Source organism: Piliocolobus tephrosceles, chromosome 5 (assembly GCF_002776525.5).
Source record: "Piliocolobus tephrosceles isolate RC106 chromosome 5, ASM277652v3, whole genome shotgun sequence".
NCBI lineage: Eukaryota > Metazoa > Chordata > Mammalia > Primates > Cercopithecidae > Piliocolobus > Piliocolobus tephrosceles.
In genome coordinates this window covers 50,006,617-50,019,635 of record NC_045438.1, presented here as the reverse complement: position 1 = coordinate 50,019,635, position 13,019 = coordinate 50,006,617, and the positions used below count along the sequence as shown (strand labels likewise).

Genomic DNA, 13,019 nt, shown 5'->3' with positions numbered 1-13,019 from the left:
TTTCCCATTGTAGCCATGGAAATAAAGAAACCTTCTCTTGCCGGGGAATCAAGCTGGCTGTGGACTGGTTCAGGGACAGAGGACACACCTACATCAAAGTTTTTGTTCCATCCTGGAGGAAGGACCCACCAAGAGCTGACACCCCTATCAGAGGTATGCTGGAGCAGATGTATGCCCAAGAGGTACTAGACACGTTTCCTTGGTGCACTTCTAACATCAGTAGTCAAATATCTACTTAGTTGTTTGTTTAATGATGTTTGTCTTCCTCACTGTGCTATAAGCTCCATGAAGGCACTGATTATGACTGTTCAATGCCATAGCCCCAGCACCTAGTACCTAGCACCTAGCGTTAACACCTGGTATTCAATAAGTAGTTCAAAATTAGGTGTTCATTAAGCAGTTGCTGAGTAGATGAATGAACAAGTTACTCTTTTGGTGTGTTAAGTTATCAAAATAATTGTGCCTGACACCTTTTAATACCTGAAGAGACACTGGATCTGTATTCCACTCCTAATAGTTTATAGGATTTGAAAGAGACATTTATTTGGTCAGGTAATATTTATTTACTGAATACCTCATCTAATCTCTTTATTTAAAAAGAAGAAGAAAACTGAGACCCAGGGAATTCTTCTTCTTATTTTTTGAGACCAAATCTTGCCCTGTCACCAAACTGGAGTACAGTGGCACGATCTTGGCTCACTGCAACCTCCTCCTCCCGGGTTCAAGTGATTCTCCTGCCTCAGCTTTCTGAGTAGCTGGGATTACGGGCATGTGCCACCACACCCAACTAATTTTTATATTTTTAGTAGAGATAGGGTTTCACCATGTGGGCCAGGGTTTTCTCAATCTCTTGACTTCGTGATCTGCCCTCCTCAAAATCCCAAAGTGCTGGGATTACAGGCAAGAGTCACCTCACCCAGGCTCTTCATTTTAAATTCTTCAATCAGCTAGGAATATTTTAAGCTACAAATATTAGAATACTGCGGTTTTATTATTTATTTATTTAGTTTTGAGATGGAGTCTCATTATGGCTCATTGCAGACTTGCTCTCCCCTCGCTCAGGAGATCCTCCTACCTTAGCCTTTTCAGTAGCTGGGACTATAGGTGCCCATCACCACACCCAGCTGGTTCCTTCCTTCCTTCCCTCCTCCCTTCCTCCCTCCCTCCCTGCCTCCCTTCTTCCTTCCTCCTTTCCTTTCCTTTCCTTTCCTTTCCTTTCCTTTCCTTTCCTTTCCTTTCCTTTCCTTTCTTTCTTTCTTTCCTTCCTTCCTTCCTTCCTTCCTTCCTTCCTTCCTTCCTTCCTTCCTTCCTTCCTTCCTTCCTTCCCTCCTTCCTTCCTTCCTTCTTTCTTTCCTCATGGAGTTTCACTCTTGGCTCACTGCAACCTCTGCCTCTCAGGTTCAAGCGATTCTCCTGCTTCAGCCTCCCAGGTAGCTGGGACTATAGGCACGCGCCACCACACCCAGCTAATTTTTGTATTTTTATTACAGATGGGGTTTCACCATGTTGGCTGGTCTTGAACTCCTGACCTCAGGAGATCCACCCTCCTCTGCCTCCCAAAGTGCTGGGATTACACGTGTGAGCCACCACACCTGGCCCTAGCTAGTTTCTGTTTTTTGTAGAGACGGTGTTTTGCCATGTTGCTCAGGCTGGTCTTTAACTTCTGGGCCCAAGCAATCCCTCTGCCTCGGCCTCCTAAAGTGCTAGAATTACAAGCATGAGCCACTAGGCACGGTCAGAACACTGTAGTTTAAACAAACAGGGTCTTGTTTGTTGTTTGGCTTCTTAAACAGGTTGAGTATCCCTTATCTGAAATACTTGGGACCAGAAGAGTTTTGAATTCCTGAATATTTTCATTATGCTTACTGGCTCAGCATTCCTAATCCAAAAATCCCAAATCCCAAATGCTCCAGTGAGTGTTTCCTTTGAACATCATGTTGGTCAGATTTTTGGATTAGGGTGCTCACCTGTGAGAAGAGATCAGATGCAAAGCTCTTTATTATTATGATCAAGTGTTACATACTGTACATAATTGTACATGCTACTTTTGCACAACTGGAAGCACAGTAGAGTGTTTCCACCAGCATCACCTCAGACACATGAGTCACGTGTCACACTACAAGGTCAGGATGGCTATGATGATAGGAATTTTTCAACTCTGTTATAGTCTTATGGGACCACTGTCTCACACATGGCCTGAAACATTGTTATGCAGCACATGACTGTGTATCTGTGTAATTGCCATGGGTTTTCTCTCCTAGTGTAATAACTTCTCCCTGAATGGCAGTGTGGACCATTTGTGTTGACTGGCAGTTTTCACTTTAGTATACCTGGCATGGAGTAGGCAGGCAGCCTGGCGCCTCTGCCCACCACTTATTCCAATGGCAGGATGATGATGGTTTTATGGTTTTATTCTAGGAGGTCAACAGCAACAATGGGAGGCTTCCTCCTTCCTGGTTGTATCTTCACTTTGTTTATTGGGATGGGGATGGGAAATGAGTGGAGGTCCATGCTCCTGGGAGCAGCTGCCAGAGAGTAGCTCAGCTCACCTGTTAGTCATCCCGACTTTGCCAACGTCCACTCCATCTCCACCACTGGGAGTGCTCCAAGACTGCAGGGAAATGGCTCCCACCTCCACTCCAGCCTTCTGCGCACATTCTGGGCTGTGGTTCCCTTCATGCCCCAATCAATAAGATCCTCTCTGCTTTCTGTCTCCCTAAAATATGTCAAAATCCGGGGTTCGCTGCTGTCCCCAAACCTACTTTTAACATGATTACAGCTCTCCCCCACCTTTCATTACGTTGAAACTATGAGAAGGAGGGAATATAAATACTTGTGTTCAGTTCCCTGTCATGAACTGGTTGTCCTGAATTATTCTTTATGGTCTGAATATGAAGAATGGTGAATTTCAACAGTAGTGTAATACTTAAATATAATGTAGGAAAAAGTAGAGAAATTCCTCTGGGGTAGGGAAGGAATTTTTAAATAAGCCACAACAAGTGCAAACTTATGAGGAAAGATGAATACATTTCACTATTTATTATGTATGATGTAATAAATGTAATACATACATGTATGTCAGGTATAATTTGACTACACCTGGCTAATTTTCTTTTTTTTTTTACTTTTTGTAGAGACAAAGTTTCACTATGCTGCCCAGGCTGGTCTTGAACTCCTGAGTTCAAGGGATCTTTCTGCCTCAGCTTCCCAAAGTGTTGAGATTACCCATGTGAACCACTGCACTCAGATGACTGCACTTTTAAGCTGCTAGGTGATTCTGACACTGCTGGCTTGAACCACAGCAGAAGAAACACCCAAAGAGGCCCACACAACCTATTAATGAAACAGCGAACAGGGAGAACAGTGGGAACTGAGGCGGCACTGCAGGTGCAGTCCTATGCCCCGAGCACCCACTCCCTACTGCCCTCTCAACCTATTAATGAATAAAAGCTTTTATTCATTAATAGATACCACAAAAACAAAAAAGTGAAAAGATAAGCCTCAAACTGGTGTGAGAGTGTAGGGGCGGGTTATACATCACACATTACTGATGAAAGATTACTGCCTAGGTCTAGAGAGAACTTCTCCAAATCAATGAGAAAAGACAATGAATCAACAGAAAGATGGGCTAAAGCACGAATAAGCTGTTTACAGAAAAGGAAACATATATGGCCATATAAACATACAAACATATGAAAAGACGCTCAATCTCATTAGCAACCAGAGAAATGCAAAATAAAACCACAATAGGAGGCCATTTTGTGCCCACCAGATTGGCAAAAATTCAAAAGCCTGAAAATGTCAAGTGTCGGCAAGGTTGTCTTATGTGCTGTGTTGGGTATGTAACTTGGCATCACCACTCTGGAAAACAGTTTGGCATTACCTTGTAAAGTGCCTTCCATACCACTAATCCATATTCACCCTTGGAGATATACCCTGAAGAGGCTTTTGCCTCTTCTGTGCCAGGGACTTAGATGCAAGACTAACAGTGATGAACATATGACATAACCAAACCTCACAAACATAATGATGAACAAAAAAGACAAGCTGCTTAAGTATATGTATAGTATGGTTCCATTTGTGTCAAGTCTAATGTGTAATCACACTGAAAATGGTCCTCAGCAGGGCATGGTGACTTACCCCTGTAATCCCAGCACTTTGGGAGGTTGAGGTGGGTGGATGCTTGAGTCTAGAAGTTTGAGACCAGCTTGGGCAACATGGCGAAACCCCATCTTTACAAAAAATACAAAAATTAGCTGAGCGTGATGGTGCACACCTGCAGTCCTAGCTACATGGGAGGCTGAGGTAAGAGGATCACCTGAGCCTGGAGGGTAGAAGCAGCAGTGAGCCATGATCATGCTACTGCACTCCAGCCTGGATGACACAATGAGATCTTGTCAAAAAAAAAAAAAAAAAAAAAAGAAAATGATTTTCATAATCTGCATTTTTAAAACTAAAAACAAGGAAATTATAAACACGGAGTTCTAAAACTAGGGTTATCCTAAGGGCTTAAGGGGAATGGAGAGGATTGCAGACTGAGGGGACAGAGGGGACTTCAAAACATGAGCCACCTCCTGTTTCTCAAAGGAGATGCTGGATATGTGGTGTCTTTATTTTTGTTCTTTGTGTCATAGCTGCATTATGCGCCTTTTAAAAATCAGCCAACAGTGTCATATGGGAAAGGACTTAAACTTGAGGGACCGGAGTAATTATTACGGGTCAAATGGATTTTTTTTTTTTTTTCCTGCATGTCTCCAAAGGCAAAATTCAGATCAAATAGCTGGCCCTCCTGGGATGCAGATTTTAGCCTCTGATAAAAAAGGCCTTGTAATGTTTGTACCATCTGGTATATGTTTATCTCTTGAGTAGTTTTTGCAAGAACTCACACTTACTTGAGCTCAGTCCACTTACAGACACTCTGAGACCGGAAGAGGAGGCGTTGCTATCTTCATTTTATAAATATAAAACCGGATGGACATTAAACGGGGGTGAAGTACCCAGGAACTGGAGCCCAGCCCAGACTCCAGGCTGGATTCCTAGTCCTGGACGCTTTCTATGATGTTCTTGAGTCCCTGTATCTGTCAGAGATGGGGTGCTCCATCCCGAAGGTGTCCCAGGCAGGTTCCTGTATGGTGGGAGAAGATGGACCTCTGGCTCCCAGCTAGGGGCCCATGCAGGGCTTTCCAGGTGGAGGCAAGGCTCCCCATCATGCTGAAGGCATCACCAAGGTCCGAGTTAATACAGGAGTGTCTTTCTCCAGGAGGCCCCTGTGCCTGCTACCATAGGGGCATTGTGGCATGGATCCCTCAAAAAGACAAAGGCTGTGGCTGAACCCTTCCTTCTAAAGTGACTCTCCCTTGTAGAGTACCGCTTTCTGGACTCCTGTCATGACGTGGGCAGGACGGAAGCCACATGCCCGCTTCACCTGGGGCTTCAGGCAAATTCGGTGAAATTGAGTGAAAGGAGCGAACGCTATGGCGGGAAAAACTGATATTTTTTACCCCGGCTCCCCTCAAAACCTCTCTGGCCCTCATTTGACCGGCCCGGGAAACGGGGGGGGGGAGGCGGGTGGCCTCGCGTTGGGGGTGGTCCTTAGGGGCGGTGCCCTTGGGCCCTCACCCGCATCTCCGTCGCCTGCCCCCAGAGCAGCACGTGCTGGCGGAGCTGGAGCGGCAGGCGGTGCTGGTGTACACGCCATCCCGCAAGGTGCACGGCAAGCGCCTGGTCTGCTACGACGACCGCTACATCGTGAAGGTGGCCTACGAGCAGGACGGCGTCATCGTCTCCAACGACAACTACAGGGACCTGCAGAGCGAGAACCCCGAGTGGAAGTGGTTCATCGAGCAGAGGCTGCTCATGTTCTCCTTCGTCAACGACCGGTACGGCCGGCTGGGGTCCTGACACCCGGGCAGGCAGGGATTCGGGGGCCGGGCAGTGGCCACGCCCGCCTCCAGGTGGCGGGGCTTGGGGTCACCCGGTCACTCAGCCCCGCAGACAGAGCTCCCCCAGGTCCACATTCTCGGCGGGCTGCTTTGCTCTGACCTTGCTGTTCCCAGGGCCACATCTGACACACTACAGAGAAGCCCAAGATGTGGGCCAAGCAGGCAAGCATGCGCTTAGGGCACCACTAACTTAAAAAAGCAGAATTGCATACTTCAGATTACTGAAATAGTCATCATGGAAAAGATCTATACTTTGTTGTATTGCCTTTCACTTATTTCAGGTTTTTGTCTTATTTTATTTTATTTTTTGAGATGGACTCTTGCTCTGTCACCCAGGCTAGAGTGGCTCAATCTTGGCTCACTGCAAACTCTGCCTCCGCCGTTCAAGCGATTCTCCTGCCTTAGCCTCCTGAATAGCTGGGATTACAGGCACGTACCATCACGCCTGGCTAATTTTTTGTATTTTTAGTAGAGATAGGGTTTCACCATGTTAGCCAGATGGCCTTGATCTCCTGACCTCGTGATCTGTCCACCTTGGCTTCCCAAAGTGCTGGGATTACAGGCGTGAGCCACTGCTTTTTTTTTTTTTTTTAACAAAAGTTTTGAATTACATATGGGGGAGGGGGCAACAGATTTTTTTTTTTTTTTGACAGGGCCTTGACTCTGTTGCCCAGGTTGGAGTGCAGTGGCATGATCACAGCTCACTGCAGCCTTGAACACCTGGGCTCAAGCGATCCTCCTGCCTCAGCCTCCTAAAGTGTTGAGATTTTAGGTGTGAGCTACTGAGACCCGCCCAGAATCTTTTCTTTTGGGCTGTAAAGATCTCCCCTTGCCTGGCCCTGACTCTGTCTCCATACCTCTGGGTTGAAATGTTCAAGAGAACCTGGCTGGTTCATGTAGCCCTGAAATAGGACCCTTGGGTCAGTTCATCCCAGACCAACTGGCTATGACTAGAGGCGGAGAGGGACGCTAGGGCCACAGGCACAAACCGCTTAGCAGGTGGTGAGGGCAGACACTGGCAAGGAGGATGAGGGTCTGGAGACCACAGCAGTATGTGACAGAGCACAGCCTGCTGGGCTGTTGCTCCCATTTCCATTTCTGTTCCAGGCAGTGTTAGCTTAGCCCTCATTCTGGGCTCTCTGACTGACTTTTTGGAATGTGGTTTGAGACAAACTCCTCAGTTCTGTGAGGGCAGGGACTGTATCTGTCTTACGTGTGGTGTCTCCAGCATGCCTGACCCACAGGCATGCAGTAACTAGTTGTAAAGGAATGACCGAGTGAATGGCCGTGGCCCGGGGAAGGGTCGATGGGGAGAGAGGTCTGGGCTCAGGCTGTTTGCACACGACTGAGCAGCTCGTGATTCTGGACCCAGGGACACAGTGTAGTGTTTGAGAAAGGGCTGGGGCAGTGAAGTTTCCATCTGAGGCCCTGCCACTTACTGGCTGGGAGTCAAGGGGGAGCCACTCAACCTCTCTGAGCTGAATGTTCTTCAGCTTGTAAAGGGATTAATAGTGTCACCTCAGATCATTGTGAGGACTAGAGGCAACTGTGCCCCAGAAGTGGTAGCAGCTATTCCCAGGACATGGTGCCCCAAGGGGTACTGTGGTCCCCATGGCCAACTGCTCCTGCAGCCGTGGAGGTGGAGGGCCAGAGGCATGGCAGCAGCGTCCTGCAGGAGCCCCCATTCTCATTTCCAGCTGCAAAAGGCCGGTGGCTCTCACTGTCCATCTGTGGCCTGGAGGAATCTGGCTAGTCTGGGCCTATGAAATCCTCACTGAGCTCTCAGGGACATGGCCATCTCTGGCCTGACGACAGCCTGGGGCCGGGGCCAAGTCCTTCTGACGCACTGGCCTCTGTTAAGGGCCTGCCAGGAGGCAGGGCCTGCCGCCCGCTTGTGAGCAAGGGCGCCTGCCCTGGTGCCCCAGGCACGTTCACAGGGCCCTCTTGGCACAGCTTCTGCTCCTGGGAGAGCAGGAGAGGAAGTCTTTGGGAACTTTTAATAACCACAGTGGGCGGTTCCCCAGATTCTTGGTCAAGGCCCAATTCTGAGAAGCCGGCTGTGCAGCTGGGAGCTGCGCTGTGGAGGCCACACAGGGCCGGGGATCACCCAGCTCTCTGCAGAGTGGGACTTCAGCATGACTCTGGACTCTTAGGGGGACAGAAACCCATAAAAGCATCTCCTCCTTGATTTAGAATCCCAAACTCTCTACAGAACCTTTGTATGACCTGAAAGTGGGCTTGGGAAACAAAAGTATTTATATAGAAAGTGGAACCTCACTTAGCAAGGGGCGTTTTCCTTCTGAGGAATTGGGTTTTCCCTGTTGAACTCTGAGCATGCATTCCCTTCCTCATTAGGGCTCCATGCTAGGGAGAAGAGAAAGGCAGGTCGGGGGCAGGGCAGCCCTGGAAACTGAGACCAGACCCTGTGTCCCCAGGGTGTGCAGAGGAGGAGGTTAAGTCTCCGAGGTGGCTGTATGTGCAGGCAGCATCTGGGGTCCACTTCCTCACTGATTCAAACTCCCTGTTCCTGTTGAATCTCTTCACCTGGAGCTTCACAGCCCAGAGCTATGTCACACAGCTCTGTTTCAAGGGGTGAAACACAGGAGAAATGGGACGTACGCCTCAAGGAGCTCATACAACTCTGAAACCTTCTGGAACTGTTGTTGTTTGTTTGTTTGTTTAGAGATAGAGTGTAGCTCTCTTGGCCAGGCTGGACTCCTGGGCTCCAGGGGTCCTCCCTCTTCAGCTTTTCTAGTAGCTGGAACTACAGGCGTATGACACCACTCTTGGCTTTTCTGAAAGTGTTTGTTAACCTCATAGAGGTTTCTAACCTTTTGTTGAGGACAGTGGGAAGCCAGAGGAGCCCTTAGAGCAATTATACTTTCATTTTCCTGGATAAAAATCACCTGGGAAGTTCTTTTTTGTTTTGGAGATGGAGTCTCACTCTGTCGTCCCAGCTGGAGTGCAGTAGTGCGATCTCGGCTCACTGCAACCTCCGCCTCCTGGGTTCAAGCAATTCTCCCGCCTCAGCCTCCTGAGTAGCTGGGAATACAGGCACCTGCTGCCACGCCCAGCTAATTTTTTTTGTATTTTTTAGTAGAGATGAGGTTTCACTGTGTTGCCCAGGCTGGTTTTGAACTCCTGAGCTCAGGCAATTTGCCCGCCTTGGCCTCCCAAAGGGGAAGTTCTTAAAAGCAGATTCCTGAACAACTTCAGATTCTGATGAATCAGGTCTTGTGTGAAGCTCAGAGGCTGCAATTTTTTTTTGTTTTTGTTTTTTGGCCAGGATCTCACTCTGTCACCCAGGCTGGAGTGCAGTGGCACAATCACGACTCACGGCAGCCTCCATCTCCCAGGCTCAGTTGTCCTCCCACCTCAGCCTCCCGAGTAGCTGGGACTGAAGACATTCACCACTACACCTGGCTAATTTTCTTTCTTTCTTTCTTTTTTTTTTTTTTTTTACTTTTTGTAGAGACAAGGTTTCACTATGCTGCCCAGGCTGGTCTTGAACTGCTGAGCTCAAGGGATCTTTCTGCCTCAGCTTCCCAAAGTGTTGGGATTACCCATGTGAACCACTGCACTCAGATGACTGCACTTTTAAGCTGCTAGGTGATTCTGACACTGCTGGCTTGAACCACAGCAGGAGAAACACCCAAAGAGGCCCAGAGCTGTGCTGTGTGCTCTGCATGGGGTTCAGTGTGAAGGGGAAGCTTTTGCTTCAAGATGCTGTGACATCCTGCTGGGTTATGGTGGGCCCAGGCCGGAATGCTTCCTGGTGCTCTCGGGGAACTTGGGCCTGCTCCTTTTGTACAGGTGCTGGTGGCAAATCCCAGGTGGTCTTGCAGTTGCACCTGTGCTTATTTTCCAGGTTCATGCCTCCTGATGACCCCCTGGGCCGCCACGGACCTTCCCTGAGCAACTTCCTGAGCAGGAAGCCGAAGCCCCCAGAGCCATCCTGGCAGCATTGTCCCTATGGTGGGTAGTGCCCAGTGCTTCGCGGGCCCTGGATAAAAATCACCTGGGAAGTTCTTTTTTGTTTTGGAGATGGAGTCTCACTCTGTTGTCCCAGCTGGAGTGCAGTAGTGCGATCTCGGCTCACTACAACCTCCGCCTCCTGGGTTCAAGCAATTCTCCTGCCTCAGCCTCCTGAGTAGCTGGGAATACAGGCACCTGCTGCCACGCCCCGCAGGAGCCCGGGCGCCCCCTGGAAGCCAGTTGCACACAGCCTCCCGCTGGCGCGGGGGTCCCCAGACCTGGTCGCCCTGCAGGGGAGCTTCTCTCGGCTGACCTTCAGCGACGACCCGGGGGGACGCCTCCCCCGGGCCACGCCTGTGGCCTCACGCCCAGACTGGGAGGGCCCGACTGGGTTTCCGCGGGCTGCCAGGTGCCAGGCCCGCTCAGCTTCCCTAGCCCGGAGAGCCAGTTCTCACCGGGCGACCTCCCGCCTCCGCCCGGCCTGCAGCTCCAGCCGCGGGGCGAAGACCGCCCTAGGGACCTGCACCGCGACTTGCTTTCCTCGCGCAGGCTGCCCGACGACCCGTGGGCCCGTCTACCCCGCTTGTTCAGGGCCTTGTGTGGGGGTAGTACAGGAGCACAGTCAAAAAGCACTGGCCTGGTGCTCAGCAGCCTGGGCTCTTGCCCAAATTCTGCCCTCCAGCTATGCCACCCTGGAGAGTGAACTTTCCTGACAGGCTTATTGTAGAACTGACATCCTGGCTGGTGATTTCATGGGAGCCAGGGTCCCATGCCACGGTCGGATGCAGGGATCATGCACACAGCAAAGCTGTGTCTGAGAAGCCAGAAGACTGGACACAAACCCAGCTGCAGGTCTCAGTCCCTTCACCTGGCCCCTGGCAGCTTCTGTCCTCACCCTACCCCACCCCCTCACCGTATGGATTTTGGTCACTGCTATCCATGAAGAGTTAAGAATTTTATCCTAGCACCCAGGCGGATGCCAGCCTTCTAGTCAGCTCTTTCACTGACTTGCTTCACCAAGTTATTTGATGTCTCCAAGTTCAGTAAAGACTTGGGTGACAGTCAATCATTTCTTGTTAGAATTAGGTGACCATACATACATTCAGGCTGACTCCTTCCCCCTTTCACTCTCAGAAGCCCTGGGTCTGGATGGTAACACTTGATCATTTGTTCACGACTCTGTCAGAACAGCGTGCAGGGTGAAGGCGAGCGTTAAACAGCGAACAGGGAGAACGGTGGGAACTGAGGCGGCACTGCAGGCGCAGTCCTATGCCCCAAGCACCCACTCCCTACCGCCCTCTCCCTAAGCTTGGCCTTATCCACAGGGTCCCTGGGGAAGTGGAGGCTGAAAGTCTTTGAATCCAGAGATTTGGTCTTAGTCCCTGGTCAAAGGGACCTGGGACCGACACTCCTCTGCATACCCTGGGATGAGTGTGTCCAGCGCCCCCTCGCCCAGGCCGCCCGCGCCTCCTGGGCACTTCTCCCCACCTCGGCCCCGAGCCCAGATCCTGAGGCGTTTCCAGGGCACTAAGTCTGCGGAGTCCGCGGCGGCCTGGGGGCTTGCTTGGAGGACTCTCCACGGAGAGGCGGGCGGGCTGGCACTCCCCGGATGCACCAGGCAGCACCGCCCCTCCGCGCCCCCGGCCTCACGCCTCGCCCTCTCTGCCCCCGCCCCTTTCAGGCAAGAAATGCACCTACGGCATCAAGTGCAAGTTCTACCACCCGGAGAGGCCGCACCACACGCAGCTGGCGGTGGCCGACGAGCTCCGCGCCAAGACAGGGACCCGGCCTGGCGCGGGCGCAGAGGAGCAGCTGCCACCGAGAGCCCCGGGCGGCCCCGCAGGAGCCCGGGCGGCCCCCCGGGAGCCAGTTGCGCACAGCCTCCCGCTGGCGCGGGGGTCCCCAGACCTGGTCGCCCTGCAGGGGAGCTTCTCTCGGATGACCTTCAGCGACAACCCGGAGCCCCTCGGGCCGCCTCCCCCGGGCCACGCCTGTGGCCTCACGACCCGACTGGGAGGGCCCGACTGGGTTTCCGCGGGCTGCCAGGTGCCAGGCCTGCTCAGCTTCCCTAGCCCGGAGAGCCAGTTCTCACCGGGCGACCTCCCGCCTCCGCCCGGCCTGCAGCTCCAGCCGCGGGGCGAAGACCGCCCTAGGGACCTGCACGGCGACTTGCTTTCTTCGCGCAGGCTGCCCGACGACCCGTGGGCCCGTCTACCCCGCTCCGACCGCTTCCCTGGGCGCTCCGCCTGGGCGGAGCCGGCCTGGGGCGACGGCGCCACTGGGGGACTTTCAGGGTACGCAGCCGAGGACGAGGGGGAGGCTCGTGCCCGGGCTCGCATTGCGCTCTACAGCGTCTTCCCGCGCGACCAGGTGGACCGCGTGATGGCCGCGTTCCCGGAGCTCTCCGACCTCGCCAGGCTCATCCTCCTGGTGCAGAGATCCCAGAGCGCGGGGGCGCCGCTGGGCAAGCCCTAAGGGACCACCACGCCCTTGCAGGGAATGGCCCAGCCTCGCCTTGCGTCTTGGACGGGTAGACCTGTGGTTGGCAGCCTGGACCTGAGTGGGCCCACCGTGGCGCCCCCTTTTCTTTAAAGATGGTCAAGGAAGCCTGCTTCCTCCTCCTCAGCAGGGTTGTGGGGGCTTCGTGGAACTTGGTGATACTCACTGAGGCCTGCTGCGGGGAGGTCCACCTACTTCCGTGGAGGGAATGATTTTCCATGTGCACGGAGACTTCAGGTCCAAGCTGCAGTAGAATCCACAAGTGGGTAACAAAATCAATTTAGTGGGTCACCACCACAAACAGCGGACTGGGACAGGTCAGAGCGCACCCTGTGCAATCAGGCTGAGTCTGAACTCTTGTTACCTAGCCTGTGTCCCTACCCTCTTGGCAGCCGTGTAACTAACCTCAGTGTGGGTCGTAGTCAGAAGTTTAAAAAAGACTGTGAATGGTCTTGAATTTCATTACATCAGATAATGTTTGAAATATGTAGTCAGGCGGCCAGGGGAGGTTTGCTATGTGTAATTTTTCATGTTGGCTATTGCTAACCCCACACGCAAGAGGAGCCCAGCCTCCAGGTGTGGGCTCTGCTGTGCTCTGAATTT

At 51.9% G+C, this 13,019-nt stretch overlaps 1 protein-coding gene across 4 annotated transcripts in view; it reads left to right on the top strand.

The window, feature by feature from the left end:
- The window catches only part of ZC3H12D (zinc finger CCCH-type containing 12D), a 35,691-nt gene extending 22,818 nt beyond the window's left edge, over positions 1-12,873 (top strand). For all 4 annotated transcript variants that reach the window (XM_023188417.1, XM_023188419.2, XM_023188418.1 and 1 more), the window contains exons 3-6: positions 14-153; positions 5,645-5,879; positions 9,811-9,917; positions 11,599-12,873. In XM_023188417.1, coding sequence (XP_023044185.1) covers positions 14-153; positions 5,645-5,879; positions 9,811-9,917; positions 11,599-12,392 — 1,276 coding nt within the window. In that variant the 3' untranslated portion in view covers positions 12,393-12,873. The remainder of the gene's footprint in view (positions 1-13; positions 154-5,644; positions 5,880-9,810; positions 9,918-11,598) is intronic.
- Positions 12,874-13,019: the final 146 nt, after the last annotated feature.